This window comes from Octopus sinensis, linkage group LG6 (assembly GCF_006345805.1).
Source record: "Octopus sinensis linkage group LG6, ASM634580v1, whole genome shotgun sequence".
NCBI lineage: Eukaryota > Metazoa > Mollusca > Cephalopoda > Octopoda > Octopodidae > Octopus > Octopus sinensis.
Window position 1 is genome coordinate 78892966 of NC_043002.1, and position 18758 is coordinate 78911723.

At 35.0% G+C, this 18758-nt stretch overlaps 1 protein-coding gene across 3 annotated transcripts in view; it reads left to right on the top strand.

Moving 5' to 3' along the window:
- Positions 1-18758, top strand: part of LOC115212738 (murinoglobulin-1) — a 184609-nt gene that overhangs the window by 77315 nt on the left and 88536 nt on the right. For all 3 annotated transcript variants that reach the window (XM_036504062.1, XM_029781388.2, XM_029781387.2), the window contains exons 3-7: positions 767-958; positions 2221-2273; positions 6338-6410; positions 12691-12804; positions 13484-13568. In XM_036504062.1, the coding sequence (XP_036359955.1) occupies positions 767-958; positions 2221-2273; positions 6338-6410; positions 12691-12804; positions 13484-13568 (517 nt within the window). The remainder of the gene's footprint in view (positions 1-766; positions 959-2220; positions 2274-6337; positions 6411-12690; positions 12805-13483; positions 13569-18758) is intronic.

The window sequence follows — 18758 nt, forward strand, 5'->3', positions numbered from 1 at the left end:
GGTCAATAAAATAAGTACTAGTTGAGCACTGGAGTTGATGTAATTGGTTCAACTACTTCTGGATATGAGTATAAAAACTGCATCCCTCTGCAAAGCCATGTTGAGCCAATATTGCAGAGTAGGTTTATCAAACCAGTATGATCTTAAGTTAAAATTCACAGCCTCTACATCAGACCATGGTTGGTGGAAAGAATATGTTGAGGCCTTTGTCCTGCATTGGACCTGAACATAGGCAATCCAATCCAATTCAAGCATGTCTATGAATTGAAAAAGTGTTAAATTAAAAAAGGTGACCAAATTGATATCCTCTTTATTCCATCCTTTTCGCTGTTTTCATTATAAATCTTTATATATAAAAGTGAAGTTGTGTGTCTGTCTCCTACGATTTAGATTCCTAACTACTCCTACATTTTGCGGTGCAGTTTAACCAAAACCGGGTATTTTATAGTCATGATTCATATCCAGCCCTTCTGGGTATTAGCGCGCATCTATGATGAGTCAACGATTTAAAAAAAAATTTACCATCATTTTTTTTCCATTTTTAATGCATTTTTGCTATTTTTTGGCTATAACTCTCTAAAAATGCTTTATAGTTGTTTCCCTTACAAACCCGAGCAACGCCGGGCGATACTGCTAGTGTAATATAAAACTTCTTAATTTTCTCAAACTCATTATAGCAAATTATATGAAAATTTTTCATTTATTTCACCATGTTGATTTTATTTACATGTTTCTCATTATTCGTTCTTCTTCTATAATATTTTAGGAGAATGTCGCTGCACAAATATTGAAGTCCCTGAGGTTTATGTTGAGGGATATTACATCATGACTGTTTGGGGTTTTAAAGAAGATCAGTCTTTAATATTTTCCAAAACCATTGATGATTTGAAGATTGTTAACAAAAACACACTAACATTTATACAGACTGATAAATACATGTATATTCCTGGTCAAACAGGTAATAGAAACCACTTTGTAAAACTCTTCGTTTTTGTTCCTTTGTTTTTTTTTTGTTTTGTTTTTTTGTTTTTCTTTTGATATAGATTAGCCTTTTAATGTTGTTGTGAAATTTGATTTTTTTAAATCCTCAGTCAACTCTGATCCAGTGTCCTATAATCAAAAGTATTCCAGCTGTAACCATCCTATGTTCTTTTTAAACATAATTTATTATTCAATACATCTTTACTGGGGGTTTTTTCTAAGAAGATATGATATGGTTTAAGAGAGATATGGTTGCTACTTCTAGCAGGTTGAGCAACTGTTAGGGATCTCTTCTTGATCTCTGACATTTTGTTGATTTATATATATATATATATATATATATGGTGAGGAGGGATGGTGGTATGTATTACAGCACTAAATTCTAGTTACTGATAATATTCTAGTGAGGGGCATAAACATCACAAAATACTCTCTCTCTCTCTCTCTCTCTCTCTCTCTTTGTTGTTAAGCCATTTCTTAACTAATCTGAACTAATTTAGCAATAAGGAAACTTCACAGATGCCAAAATTCTTAAGTTAAAGGTCAAACAGGAATAATCAGTTCTGTAACAGACAAATAACTGAATCTCAGTGCCATTATCCTTTAATCTAGTTATTTTTGGATGTTGTTTATTCTTACGTTGGTCTCATTCAAGTAGACTTATGATCAAAGAATTTCAACTCATAACCACCTCATTGATTTATCATGGAAATGTACCCTTTTAAGATGATAGGACATGGTATGGTAGAAATTTTTGTGGCTATTTCTTGCAGGTCCTGCAACCTGCTTGAAAAACCAGCATATCAGTTTGTGATATTGTTTAGGGATAATACAGTTGTACCTTGTGGTGATTATACTGAAATTTCTGTGGCAATCTTGAAAATGATCATGGAAACTGAATTGAAAGAATTAATTGATAATGTGAAATTTCTGGTTTTCTTTTTCCAATAACATTTTACTTTTATGTCTAAGTTATTTTTAAGACAATAGTATCAAGACGATGACACACATACACACACATGCACAACACAGGCTTCTTTCAGTTTCCATCTACCAAATTCACTCACAAGGGCTTTGGTCAGCTTGGGGCTATGGTAGAAGGTAAAAGCGGTACTAATGACTTTTGCTGATTGAAGACAGTATTTCAAGGAGATGGCATGTCAGACATATGAGTGATGTTTGATTTTTTTTTTCCATAAAATTTAATAAAATTAATCAAACTAATTTTTTGTTTTGCAGTAAAATTCCGGATTGTCACAACCAATATCAACTTGATGAGTAAACCAGGATTGGTTTGTATTCACCTTTGAATTGTTTTTCTTTTTCTTTTTTCAAATATTTAAATATTATTCAGTGTGAGCAATAAACATAGCTTCTACTTATATAGTATCAACATCTATGCATTAGGAAACACACAAAACTAAATAGTCTGACTGTTTGTCTCTCAGCAAGAGAGCTCTGCATAGGTGCATGACCTTATCTTATTTATTATTTATTTATAATTCATTTACATATCTTTCATATAATTGTTTGTCCATTCATTTATGTGTTTGTTCAACTATTCATCTGTGAATGATGGATGAATAGGTATAGTGAAGAAGGGGTAGTAGCCACCATGACTTTTTCTTCTAAGACTGGTATGAGAAATGCAGAATGTTATTCTCCTACTAGAGACCTAGTCTAGATGTGAACTCCCCTAGAGGCACATGTAGACCAGGTAGTAAAGCTAAACTGGACGACAAATTGAATCTACTCACCATCCAAAAATAAGAACAGTTCACTTAACAGGCTTCTACACAATTTCTGTCTTACTAATTTTCTTTGATTATATTGAGGCTGTTTTAGAAGGAATTTAGCCAAAATTCCACACAGTAGGATCAAACATTAAGCCACATAGTTGCAAGGCAAGATTTATACCCACTCGACCTTACTTGCTAGAAATGGTAGCCAAATCTCCTTCATATCACATCTTACAATCTTAAAAAATGAAGGAGATGTTAGAGAATGTAGTCCTACATATCTCTGGAAATGCATGATGGTCATGGCTGTAATATTTTGTGCTGATAGTTCTGGTCAATTCAATTCGGCCTGAGCTTAAAGAATTTAATATTTCTAATAGAAATAGCTATGAGGTTGTTAGGTATGTTATAGCACTTTCTATAATTCTAACTAGGAAATTAAATGGATTTGGTTTTTCAAGAATTGCTTTGTAAGACACATAAAAACCTCAATGGAAAGGAACCAAAAGTTGGATAATTCCCTTCCATTATTAGAACATTAATCTTTATGACAGCAACTTACCTGAGATTGCTCTATTTCTGTGATAAAATCCTCATTTAAAGTGTTCATACCTAAATTAAAACTTTCCAACAGAATTTTATAGAAGACCATTTTGTTATGTTCCGAACATCAGCTTAATAACGAAAAACTTTAGTTATTTCAATAAATACTTCTAATTTCTTAATTATTTTCAAAATTAATTAGAACTTATTTACAGTGTATTGAATTATAAGTATCATCCCGAAAGGGTTATGGACATAAGTAAAGTGAACTAACAACTGTTAGGAATCAAAACTGAGCAATAAAATTAGCTTAACGTCACACTTTTTTTAAGATTTTAAGCTATTTTCCTGGGGTACCCTTACATCTTAATATCTTTTAAAATTATTTTATTCTAATTGATACTGATGGTGGTCGCAATGGTGGTGACAGCTGCAGCAGCAGCTGGTAGAGACAGTGATGACAACATAGACATGAATACTGACATTTTGAGGAGAAGAATTATCAGTGTTGCTATGTTTAAAGTTTTACCAAGGCCATTAAAAATATAATTGAAATGCAGTAGTTCCAATTAGGAATCAAGTCCTGGTCATAAACTTCATTCCTCAATAAATTATGGCACCATCTAGAAGACAGTTATTAACAGGATTTCATTATTTCTTCTTGTCTTCATTTTTTAAAAATCGTTTTAAAATTATTCATCAGATGAAATATTAGTTTCTTTATATCTTTAGTCTGTTTTTACTTGTCTCCGTGACACAGAAATATACTATCTAAACATCAAGCTAAGTAAAATCATGGCAATCCATACATACATACTTGTCCCTCTCTCAACTGAGAGGTCCTAGTTTTGTGGGCCCATAGGTGCTGGTGGTGCATAAAAGTACTTGTGCCAGTATTGCTTAAAAGCACCCATGCCAGTACATTGTCAAAACTTCTATGCTGTGCTGGGGCCATATAAAAGTGCCTCGGATGGTGCCACACAAAAGCACCTGTACCAGTGCCATGTTAAAGCACTCACTACACTCTGTAAAATGGTTGTCATTAAGAAGGGCATCCAGCCATGGAAACCATGCCAAAGCAGACAAAATGGATCCTAGGCAGCTCAAGAGCTGGCCAGCCCTTGTTAAACCCTATGACCCATGCTGTTATGGAGAATGGACATGCATTATAATTAGCCAAAATTTGCAATTTTTGCAGAGGCATAAAGTTCCATGTTTATAATCCTCAACTCCTGGGCATTGTCGTCTAGAGTCCTAGGACTTGTACCCAGTTTCCATGATGTATAAGTGGCTGAGATCATAGCATTGCCACTGAACAGGATCTTTGGCCATCATAAGGTTACTCATTTACAGATGGTTGGAGTATAGCATTGTGCAATGAAGTGCTTTGCTCAAGAACACAAAACATCGCCTGGTCCAGGAACTGAAACCATGTTCTTGTGATTGTTTATGTGACACCCTATCCACTAGGCCACATGCTCTCCACTTGTTTATATTCGTAAAAATGATGAAATGAGAGGTTCTCATGTTTGTACTTTATCAAAGTCGCTATTAACCATCATAACTGCCTTAGTTATCACAGACATTATCACCACCGCAATTGCCACTACTATCACCACTGCCACAAAAACAATAAATCATTATAACTACCCTTTCAAATACTATCAATTACAACTATTTTTACATGAGCTAACAAGGGAGCCTCTACTGGGCTGCTTGACTTGCTATTAACCAAATCTTCCTGAAATTACAGCTTACTGTAATGAAAATGTAGAACACATTAGATGAGGTTGTTCCCAGCGATGGATTAACCATTAAGTAAAATAAGCAAGTGCTTAGGGTATCAAAGGAAGCGGGGGGCGGGGGGGGCACCACAGAAATGGTAAATGGTTTATGGCACAAAAGAAATCACTTTAAACTTGCTAAAGTAATATTAGAAATGGTCTATATCAGTGGTTCGCAAAGTGAGCGGTATTGCCCCTTTGGGGGGCAGTAGAAAGTTCCAAGGGGGCATTGAAGAAAAGTGGGGTGATAATGGGGTAGCGATTCATGTAAACAGTGGGGTGATAAAGGGGTAGCAATTCATGTAAAAACAACAAAATAATGGGTTTCTTTAGGTTAAGTTATATTTAGGAAATACATTTGCTTTGAATTTGCTTCAGAAAGAGACCTGTGTTTGTGATGGTTTGGTGGGGTGAGAGCACTAGGAATATGGCCTGGGTGTCAAGTGGGTGGCAGCCCGCAAAAGTTTGGGAACCTCTAATTGATATGATCAGAAGTATAATTTCAAAGTGTTCATGATGTCATAGTGAGGATCTGATCAAAGACTTCACAATTTAAAAAAAAAGTAAGAGAAAAGTTTTCAAATATAAAGTGGAAGTATACAAAAATAAACATTATTTATCCCCCATCTTACTGTTAGTTTTGTTTCATTTTGAAAAATAAAAATTTATTCTATGGGTTTATTATTATTTATATTTTGAATTACATATATATATAGGACTCGAAAATCTTTTAAGTGCTTAGGGCCTGTATGGGTCCTAATCCAACCCTAGTTGTCCTCAATATAAAAAGCCAGTCATGACAAGAATATCTTTTGATTAAAGGTCTTCTCAATCAGAACTGCCCTAGGGTTAAAAAACATGGACAACAACCATAACTAATACTTTTATCAGCAAAGAACATCTTTACAAAGATTAACAATGCCATATTAGGGAGCATTTTTTTAGCAAACTCCCTAGCACCTTTAAAATAAGGAGCACATGGTTTCCATCTTGAAAAAACAGCCGACAGATTGGCTGTGACTGAAAAACACTGAATGCTTTGTTCAGTCAGCTACCTCTGTGATATTTTTTCCATCCAAGCAGAACTGACTGAGGCTACCAAAAATCAGGAACATTATTATTATAACAAAGAATATCTTTATCATTGTACAAATATATAAACTCTTATTGCATAGCTCCGTTTTGTTTTATAGTTTGCTAGTTTTTTTAAAAATTTTTAACTAAGCTTTGTTTAGTAAAAAACGTCTAAGCTTTGTTGTATGAAAGGAGATGTTTTGCTTATCTTCTCAGATATCTGAAGTAGCTGTTTTAAATCCCAATGGTATCAAGATGAAGAAATGGGCAGATATTTTTAACCAGAAAGGTATGATTCTTTAATTATTTCAAATATTGATGATGATGATGATGATGATGACGACAACGACGACAATCCTTTCTATTATAATAGGCACAAGGCCTGCAATTTTGGGGGAGGGGTACATTCGATTACATCACCCACAGTGATCAACTGGTACTTATTTTATCGACCCTAAAAGATGAAAGTTAAAGTTGACCACGGTGGAATTTGAACTCAGAATGTAAAGACGGACGAAATGTCACCAAGCATTTTGCCCTGTGTGCTAACAATTCTGCCAGCTTGCCATCTTCAAAAAAGTGTAATTCTATCACAAGTCCCCTGTAAGGATCAAACTCATGACTCCTGGTTTACAAGGCCAGTGCTCTACCTACTGAGCTATCTAGGCAACAATGATGATTTCAAATTTTGATGCATGGCCAGCAACTTCAGAGTTGGGGGATAAGTCGATTACATTGACCCCAGTGTTCAACTGGTGCTTATTTTATCAACCCCAAAAGATAAAATGGCAAAGTCAGTCTCATAATGTAAAGATGGATGCAATGTTGCTAAGCATTTTGCCAACTTACCACCTTAATAATAATGCTTTATTGTTATTCTTTTTAATTTTGGAACATGTCCAACGATTATGAGGGGAGGTGACAAGATGACTACATCAACTCCAGTACTTCAATGATACTATATTTCTATGATCCTGCAAAGATGAAAGATAAAGTTGACTTCAGCAGATTTTGAACTCAGAATGTAAAACTCAGGAATAATGCCACTAAGCATTTTGTTTGACATGCTAATAATTCTGCCAGCTCACCACCTTCATAATAATAATAATAATAATAATAATTTAAAAAATAATAATAATAGGCGCAGGAGTGGCTGTGTGGTAAGTAACTTGCTAACCAACAAACATGGTTCCGGGTTCAGTCCCACTCGTGTAGTCCCACTGCGTGGCATCTTGGGCAAGTGTCTTCTGCTATAGCCCCGGGCCGACCAATGCCTTGTGAGTGGATTTGGTAGACAGAAACTGAAAGAAGCCTGTCGTATATATGTATATATATATATATATATGTGTGTGTGTGTGTGTGTTTGTCTCCCTAGCATTGCTTGACAACCGATGCTGGTGTGTTTATGTCCCCGTCACTTAGCGGTTCAGCAAAAGAGACCGATAGAATAAGTACTGGGCTTACAAAGAATAAGTCCCGGGGTCGATTTGCTTGACTAAAGGCGGTGCTCCAGCATGACCGCAGTCAAATGACTGAAACAAGTAAGAGAGTAATGATAATAATCAGGAAAGGATTAGATAGTTAAAAAGAACAGTTAGCATGGTACCGTAGGCTGCAGGCAGCAAGCCTACTATGCATGCAAGACTCTAGGAGTTCCAACAAAACCTGAGTTAAAAAGAACAATAGCCTTTTGTTTATTTGCCACAAAGTTTCATGTAATCAATAAGAATGTTAAAAAATGAATTAAAAATTTGGATGGATAAGACAAATATATATTTTTATAACAAGCTTCCATACAGTCTCCATCTACCAAATTAACTCACAATACATTGGTCAGTCTGGGGCTATAATAGTAGTGGGAGATAACAAAGAAAATCTGATAGTCATATGATTTGGACTCGGCATTAGAAGCCAACTAGAGTTTAATTCAACTTGGTTATTCCTTTAAATCCACCAACAAGTTTAGAGAAAGGCTCTATGACATACGGCTTTCCTTCTTATCTCATACCCACTTAGGATGTTATTTTGTTACTGGTGGTGGTGGCAGTGGTAGTATTGATTTGTCAGATCAGCCTTGATGGAGCAAACCTAGAATCAAAGGCATTCCAAGCTTGAATACTGTGTCTTATTAGATTGTAATATCTGATGTGTCTTTCCTCTTTCTTTTTGTTTTTTTAAGATAGTAGGGTAAAAATCTATAATGAATGTATTAAAGATTTGATATAAAAAGACAATAGATATAACAAATATAATATGAAGCAGAATAATTAAAACAAGATATTATATTGAAGACAAAAACATGGAAACAAGCATTTGAGTTAACTGCTCATGCATAGGTGAAAACCTACATACTAGGACAAGTTGAAGTATTCCATATATTTGTCTCTTTGCCAGTTAGTCTGTTGCATCCCAAACAGGGTCATGAATAGTTCAGGCACCAGGGTGGGTAGGAAAGGGTCCCTGAAATCCTGAAAGTTCAGTTACTTTTGCCAATCCACTGAGTCCCAAGAAGAAGATGAACTTCTCAGTTTTCATTCCTTCATCATGAAGTTCCTCTTTTGACTGTTCTGTACACTTTCTCCCGAGGCTGACTTACTTTTCTTTGTACCTAGAAGACAGGTCACCACCTCAGTCATCTTTGAAATAGCAACTGGTGGCTCTGTTGGGACATCATCCTCCAGAACCCACTGATATATTGTTGCAGATTTTGCTATCATTCACCTCTATCTCTCCTCCCTCTCTCTTCTAGTTCCTTAGAGCAGAAAGCACTCAAGTGGTTTTTACTGACACCATGCAACAGAAAGGCTTTCCGATCAACACCACCAGTCTTAACACTTTTGTGTCTCTACCCATAGTGAAGCACAGCTCTTGAATAGTTCTGTGGTCCTAAAGAGCTGTAAGGACTTGTAAGCCCATGCTGATCCTCTCCCAACTACATCATTCTTCATCACCTCTGCATCTACCATCCTGCCCATATTGTGCTTCAAAGGTGACAATAAGCCAAGGGTCAATATCTCTACAATACCTCTGACTGTCATTTTTGTGTTACACTAGCTTATATATTGAGATATGAACCTATAACAAATGTCTTTCACACTATTTTTACCTGGTAATGTGCTTCACACTCAGTCTCGAAGATCAGGCAGATGATACCATAAACCATGTTTCAGCCCTCCCCCTCCTTCTTTGCCTTTCTAGTTTCATGAGGCTTGCAAAAGATTATTGGTACTGCCAGTCAGATTTGAACTCATGAAAATAATAGTTATTTTCAACATCTACACAATGACACAAATTTTGGTAACAGAAACAATAAATTATATTGGCCCTAGTACATGTTGGGTATTTATTTTATCGTTCCTACAAGAATGAAAAATATAGTTGTTTGCATTGCCAAGATCAAACACAGTTTTAAAGGGATATGGCAAAGTACTTTTGCCTGTCCATTTACCAATTCTACCAGTGTAAATCTCAATCTCTTGGTTATAGGAATATTAAAAATCTTTAACAATTTCCAATTAACAAATAATGTTTTCATTTTATTTTTTGTTGTCATATAATATTTAAAAATATGGTTTTTCCCTAATAATTTATAATGGTGGAATATTGGTTTATTTTAATATTTTAATTAACATTTAAACTCTAATTATTCTTTGCTAAAATTTAGTAGAATTGGACACTGGAATTACGTGAAAATAAAACCTGAAATTGCAATCTCTTTTTAATGGCAATACTTGGCTTCAAGTTGTTGTTTCTTTGTTTCTCCTTGCATTTTTTTTACCTCCTTTGTTTTACATCATGTATTTTCATGAAAATCTTTTTATGATATGTGTTTGAAAGTTTTCTTACATGCAAACCACACAATGGAGGAGGATGTCATTGCTTTTTGTAAGAACATAAATGTTCCCCTTTGGGTTTTTACAATGAACAGTTTTCATACAGCAACAGAATTGGCCACCATCTGTTAAATTGTATTTACTTTCCCCCTGAGATATTGCCTAGGCTATGTGAAAGCTGTGTATTTTTGTAGAAATAACAAACTTCTTATGGACATCTTTTAGTTTTTACTCTTTGAACATTTATTATTCATTCATTCACACACCCATACTCACAAAGCCATTACTATTTTTTTTTGTTTTGTTTTATATGGCAGATTGTTTTTAAAGGCATTATAAATTAGGGTTGTTTTGAATAATGTTTTTTTTTTAAAGTCAATTATAAACTTTGAATTTTGCTTTTCTGAAAGAAATAATTAAAAGCTAAAAAAAACATTTTGACTAATTTATATTACTACTATTTTGGTTTTTAAAAAAAATAACAAAAAAGCTATATAAAATAAATACTTAAAAAATAGGTAACTTCACATTGTATACACATCAAAGAATATATTCTTTAAAATAATTTGGAATGAGTAGTATTAGTTATAAATTTATTATCAATCTTTATTTTATTTGCAAAAAACAGAAGTAGAAAAATAGATCAAATATAGGTGAATTGCTTTTTTTTTTTTTTTTGAAACTGTTGTTTCCAAAAATATTGCATTGCTAATAAATTAACTAGCTTCATTAATTCCAAAGAATACATGAAACAATTGGTGAATATATCTTATTTAATATCAGTTTTCCTATCATAAGTTGGGTTGTTTTCAAGTGAAAATTTGTAAACTGTTAGAACAGAGGATTGTTCTTGTACTTGCCAGGAAAACTAAAACAGTGTTATTCCACTTATTCTTCACTGCATACTGTATATTATGGCATATAAAGTACACTTTTTACCAAAAAATTCCCCCCAAAATGTCACCCTGCACCTTATGTGCTGAAGCTCAGGCTTTGGGTTGACTTGGTTTGTGTTATTAAGTGGACAATACGAGTGACAGTGGAGGTCAGTGGTGATATTTAGTAATGTAACACTACTAAATAAGTATTATAACTTAGCCTGCCATAAAAACTTACTGAAGGGCATCACTCTAATTTTTCATGGTTCCTATACATTAAAATGTGTGAGACATTCAGCTTGGGGATTCTGGATTACCTGCAGTTATTTTCTTTCTGCAGATTAGGTCTGCCAAAATTGGAGTGTGCTCTGTATGCCTAAAAATATGGTATTAATTTTTGTTAATTTTTGCAGTGCTCTATATAATCATAACCAACCTCAACTGTTCTTGAAGGCCCTGCAAAAGCCATGGATGCAACACTTTCCTCCACACCACTGCAAACCCTAGCTTACCTATTGAGTCACATACCTGTGACCTTAATGACTCAACTGCTTTAACTAATGGCTGTATTAATTCGAAATGCTATACAAATAAATGAAAATTATTGTAACAATCATTCTTTAATCAGTTGTGTGTGTGTGTATGTATGTATGTATGTGCATGTATATATGTACATGTGACTAAGAGTTTTTGTGTCTGAAGTTCTTTATAAATTGATAACATTCCTCCTCCTTTTGAGTTGTGTATTTCAACCTCTGCCAATTCTCTTGTTTGAAAATTAATGTCTATTTATTTTTGTTTATATGTGTGTATGTATGTGTACATGAATATGTGTGTGGAAGTATATATAAATAGTTTATTTAAAATGGTCTGGCGGTTTGTTACTCTGAAGTTTCCCTGTTGTGCAGCCACTACATCAGATAAGTTACAGTGGGTACACACTCTGGAAACTCCAGACAAGCTTGTATAAATTATTCTGTTTGTACTGAGTACTCTATAATGCAATGTTATCCAAGAACAGGTATACATATTGTGTGTGTGTGTGTATGCGTGTGTGATAGAGAGAAAGAGATCATCATCATACAAGTTGACAATTCCCTGTATGACCACACTGAATTTTTTACATGTGTGTATTTTCTCCAGTGACAATACCTGAATAAACCCATACAACAAAATGAGTCCCCAGTTTTAAATTTTTTATTAAACTCTAGCACATACATTGAGTAATATTTCTCATGTTTGTATACTCATATACTTACTCAAACATACATACATACAAACATACACACATGTTCATCCATCAAAGTGACAAAAACCATCTACTCATCTTTAAAGATGACTGATGACTTGTGTGGTAACTTTATTTAAAATATAAAGAAAAGTTACATTTGATCATCTTCACTCTCTCATCCATGACCATCTCCAAGACCGGGTCAAGATGGATGGAGATGGATGCAGTCGATGACCAAAATGTCTTAATTACCTAATGTTGCTCTCAGAACTTCACAATTCATTGCTGCAGCCACCTTCCTTTCCATTAAACCATAAAGATTTTCTTCTGCAGAGTCCTCTAGAGTCAGTCAACACATACACACACCATATCACACTACATCACACCATATCACACTACATCACCACACCAAATGCACACACACACACACACACACACACACACACACATGTAAATAATAAACTTAGGTTATGTAATCCCACTAAATGTTTGGTATGAATTTAATATTTCTTCATTTTTGTATTGTGTCTAAAATTTTATAAAATATCTTTGTTTTCATGCTAAACTTTTAGAAACTTGTCTTGCGAAAAACTTTCTCAAAACTTTTCAAAACATTCTAATATTTAGGACTGCTCAGTTTCAAATTCCAAATTGCCCCACAGCCTGTTCTGGGTAAATGGAAAATAAAAGTTATTGATGGTTCTAAGTTCACTGATTTTGAATTTGAAGTCCAAAAATATGGTAAGTGTGTGTCTGTGTTTTTGTTTTCTTTCTCAGTATGTACATTCTATTTAGTGCATCATTGTATTTTAAAAGAGACTAATTTCTTAAAGTGAGCATAACACATTGGTTTACTGATTTTATATTAGGTTATTGATAAACCATGCAAATCTTCATATTTTCCCTAAGTATACATTGGTGAAATGTTGTTAATTGAATGCAAAGTATTTCAGTAATTAGGAGTAATAAAAATAATGGTTTATTCAAACAAAGCAAATGCCTGCAGCAGGATTGAAAATTTCAAATACATTGCTCAAGGACACATTGCAACCTCCTAGAACAAGAATTGAACCCACGACCATATGATCAAAATCTCAGTTGTCTAAACACTAAGCCATTCATTTCATATGTGTGTGTTTTACCAATGTATATCAGTGAAGGATATAAACACTGTTATTGATAAAACTGTAACACTGTGAGATATTTATTCTGCAACTAATTACAAGAAATTCATTTGTCACCCCCATTGTCTGAAATACAGTGGAAAATTGTAGTCAAAGATTCTATTGTTCAAAAACTACAATATAAAATAAATATATGTTTTCCTTAAATAGTTGGTGTCAGTTATACCTCATAACAATATATTTGTATGCAAAATAAAATCACTATATATAATCTTAAACCTTTTTCTTGATTTCAGTTTTGCCAAAATTTGAAGTATCCATTGAAGGCCCCTCATATCTTTTGGTGAACACAAAAAAATTTGATGTCAAAGTTTGTTCACAGTCAGTATGCTCATACATTTTATTCTCTCCCTTCATTTTTTTAATGTAGTTTCTTCTTTCTTATAAAATAATTTCTTATATATATATGTTCAGCTTAGAAGTTTGAGTTCAATATTCTTGTAAGTAATATTTTCAATTTGGGTATTTCCATCTTTTGACCTGGTCAAACCAGCCAATGAGAATAAAACAATTTGATGTCATCTACCTTCACTCTGAATGTATCCAAGATAAAGGGAAAAAATTTAGGTTCCTCCATTTACCTTTTTATTGCCTAAAGCCTTTCACATGGCATGAATTTCTGTACAGTCTGGGTGAATCACCTGCTATACACACACACACACACTAGCATACCTGTGTCAACAAAAATGCAGTTTTATTATTGATAGAAAATGCCACATCAAGACAATGGGAAAAACCATTGATTATTGTCAGGAATCTAGTAAACATATGTACATACACAGAATTGAAGAATCAGATATGGTTGTAATGAAAATATTGCCCACATAATGCATGTGTGTGTATACACACACACATACACACACATGTACATATACATGCATACACACACACACACATATAAGCATACACACATATGGAGGTCTTTTTTCAGTTACCATTTACCTGATCAATTCACAAGACTTTGGTCTGCCCTACAATATAGTCGAAGAATATATATATATGTTCTAAAATGTTCTGAAATCTTCACAGCCTTGGTTTTTGATCTCATTCTGGAAAATAATTTTATATATATGAACGGTGACGTTTTTTTTTTTTTTTGCCACTATAACATGGCTGTTCTGTAAAGAACTATGATACTAAATTTTAACCCCAGGAAACCATCTTTTCCAGCTGGTTAACAACACACAACCTGTGTTCGATATATTGTGAGTAAAAGAGCAAATCACTCCCCTTCAGCTTGGCAAGACCAGTAGACCATGATTTCTGGGTACCCTTCATTGGTACTGGATACCTGCCTGTTAGAGATGGTTTTAGAGATTTTAGAACTAAATGTCTGCCACTTTGCTGCTTATATATTGTGAGTAGGGAGGATTGACTGCTTATATCTCATTTAGAGATTTTAGAACTAGCAACTTTGCTTGTTTTATATATATATATAGGAGCACTCCGTCAGTTGTGATGATGAGAGTCCCAGCTGATACGATCAATAGAACAGCTTGCTCTTGAAATTGTGCAAGTGGCTGAGCACTCCACAAACACATGTACCCTTATGTAGTTCTCGGGGAGATTCAGCGTGACACAGAGTGTGACAAGGCTGGCTCTTTGAAATACAGGTACTACTCATTTTTGCCAGCTGAGTGGACTGGAGCAACGTGAAATAAAGTGTCTTGCTCAAGGACACAATGCGCCGCAGGGAATTGAACTCATGATCGTAAGATCATGAGCTGAATGCCCCTAACCAATAAGCTACTATAATAGTTATAGTATATTTCATTAGAAATGTAGCAGAGTACAGTATAAATCTCATCCACCCTCAGAATTACTCAATACTATCTGGTACAGGTTTGTTTGGGTATTCATCATGTGTGATTATAAAATTAAAGAAATTGGAGTCAACAAGAAGGAGTACAGTTGGACAGTTATTTTTTAATCACTATAATTGTTTCCATTGAACGTGGTTCTCCAAAATTTCAGGTAGTTGATTATGCATTTTCAGTGTTTATTTTACCTGTGCACCTTCCACATACAAAAGTTAATTTCTCTGGTAACCTTCCTCTGATGTTGCTGCACCCTTTATGTGTCAAAAGCTTACACTGGATGTATCATATGGAGTTTCCACCTACACTTTTTCTACAGATTGAGCAGGGCCATCTACCAGAAGGGATTTGTGATTTGTCTGCCTTCCTACTTAGTGTGACTTTGGTTTTTGCTAGGTTAACAGTAAGGCCCTTTGATTCTAGACTTTGCTTCCATACCTGGAACTTCTTTTCTAGTTCAGGTAGTGATACAACTATAAGAGCAAGATCATTAGCATAGAGGAGCTCCCAGAGGCAGCCTGTCTTGAAATCCTTTGTTATTGCCTGGAGGACTAAGACAAACAAGAGGAGGCTAAGCACCGATCCTTGGTGAACTCTTACCTGTACCCTGGATTCTTCACTGTACTCATTGCTCACCCTCACCTTACTGGTAGCGTCCCTGTACAAGGCTTATGCAGCTCCCACCAACCACTTGTCTATCTCTAGTTTCCACATTGACCACCAGATAAGGGATCGGGGGATTCTGTCAAAAGCTTTTTCCAAGTTAACAAAAGCCAAGTACAGAGGTTTATCTTTGGCTAGGTATTTCTCCTGTAGTTGCCTTACCAGAAATATAACATAAGTGGTGCTCCTACCTGGCACAAAACCAAACTGCATTTCATCTAGACTAACTCTCTCTGTTATTAGCTGGGTTATGACTCTCTCTGCAACTTTCATCACCTGATCCAACAATTTGATACCTCTGTAATTATTTCTATCTAAGGCATCACCTTTACCTTTGTAGCAGTTGACTATGGTACTACTACACCATTCATTTGGTATGACTCCTTCATGAACCACCTGATTTACAATATGGGTGACTAGACCATAACCCACACCGCCAGATATTTTAAGCATCTCAACAGTGATTCCTGATGGGCCAAGAGCTTTTCCTTGTCTTCACATCCTTAGTTGCTTTATCTCCTTAATTGCTATACACACACACACACATATATATATATAAATGTATATATTGTTTTTTTCAATATGTACAAATAACAAGGAGAAATAAATAAATAAATAGTTACTATGGTAGCAAAAATTCACATAAGTGCCAAAACTTTTACACCCTACATACAAAAATAGAAATTCCAGGGTTAAATGAATTGTTTTTGTATGACATGGATAAATTAAGAGATGGAGTCAAATGCAGGTGTTATTCAAATCATTTATACTTTCAACATATGTTTTGAAAAAAAACATTGAGATTATTCCAGAGGAAATGAAAATGATGTAAAACAATGCAATCATCTTGTCAGGGTAAAAAAAAAGGAACAAAACACATCAATAAGCCATTTTAACTGAATATATATATCTATATGTAGGCCACTATGAAGTGTGTGTATATATATATATATATATATATATATATATATATATATGTATGTACACACACACAGTGCCATTTTATATTTTTCATTTTGTACATGCGCATTGTTTGTTTTTTATTTTGTCGACTACACAGTATAGTAGGGTCAGTTAGGCACCATTTGTGAGAAAAACAGCACCATGGCACAATTCACCCTGCCAGAAATTTGGAAACAACATGCTGTCTGTCTGAAAAGCAATGGGACTGGTGTCACAAAAAATTAATTTCAATTTCAAACAACAAACTACATGGTTTCCCCTTGAAAGTAATCCCCCTTGAGTCTAATGCATTTTCCCATCCTTCTCTGTGATGCCTCTCTATTCACTGCTGGATGAATTCATCTGGGATGTTCCTAAGCTCTGTCATTACAGCCCTCTTGATGGCCTCCACACCATTAAAATGGGTCCCCTTGATGATCCCCTTTCACTTGAGGAAAAGAAAAGAGTCACATAGAGCAAGATCAGGTGAATGGGGAGGTTGTTCCAGTACAGCAAAGTTCTTCTCAGCTAGGAACTGTCAGATGCTCATGGCATTGTGAGCCAGTGCTTTTTCATGTCCAGCGAACTTGTAATCATTAAGTCAACCAATGATCACCACACATCACCTACCTTACCTGCTTGTTGTTGACCTCAGTCCTGCTTGTTGATGGCCTCCCACTCCTGGAGTCATCTTCCACCTCCTCATGCCTCTCTTTGAATCTCTTGTGCCACTCAAAAACATGAGTTCACGACATGATGTTATCTCCATACACATGCTGAAGCATTTCAAGTGCTTGTTACAGTTTTCCCCAACTGGACCAAAAATTTCAGGTGCTCGGTGTTCATCACTCATTCCTCAGTGCTCATAGCTGAACAACCTGAAATGGATGAGGTATAAACAAAAGCATGGCAAAAAATGTACTATGGTTGCAGAAGGCTAAGGTTAGTTATATATTCCAAAGATATCATGTTAGATGATAGCAAATCTTATCCCTCTTTCATCCATAACACACAACACACCTAGTCCGTTTACTTTTCAGAGAGACCTCATATATCATCATCATCATCATTTAATGTTCGTTTTTCATGCTAGCATGGGTTGGACGGTTCAACCGGGGTCTGGGAAGCCAGGAGGCTGTGCCAGGCTCCTGTCTGATCTGGCAGTGTTTCTACAGCTGGATGCCCTTCCTAACACCAACCACTCCATGAGTGTAGTGGGTGCTTTTTACGTGCCACCGGCACGAGGGCAAATCTGCTTATCCCTCTTTCATCCATAACTCACACAACACACCTAGTCAACTTACTTTTCAGAGAGACCTCATTTATATGTATATCATCATCATCGTTTAACGTCCGTTTTTCATGCTAGCATGGGTTGGATGGTTTGACCAGGGTCTGGGAAGCCAGGAGGCTACACCAGGCTCCAGTCTGATCTGGCAGTGTTTCTATAGCTGGATGCCCTTCCTAACGCCAACTACTCTGTGTAGTGGATGCTTTTTACGTGCCACTGGCACAGGGGCCAGAGGAGGCTGGCAAACGGCCACGATCAGTTGATGCTTTTTATGTGTCACCAATATATATATATAACTCCAAGAAAGTTAGAGGTTGTGAATATAACCCACTAAGAGATAATATCTATCCAATATATTGCTGGTAGAATACTCAATTATTAATGCACAAGTGTTTTTTATTGCATTGCAATTACATTATCTAGTGTGCTAAATGGGTGAAGGTAAAGAGATATTTTACCATTAATTTATATAGCAATAAGAAAATGGAGGAGAACAATAGGTGATTCATCAACTTTTAGACTTAGTATCTTAACTTATTTATTTATTTACTAAACTGATAATTACAATAATATACATACATACATACATGTAACATATTATTCTTTATATATAAGATATAAAATATAGTAATATATAAGGATACCAGTAATTATTATAAAAAACATGAATTTAAAGTGATACCTGAAACATTAATTAGGTGGCTGCAAGGCTACATTAACAGGTGATCAGTCAAAGTTACATATCTGATCTGTCATCTCAATGTATATCAGTCTCATAAATCTCACTTCTGTTCATTT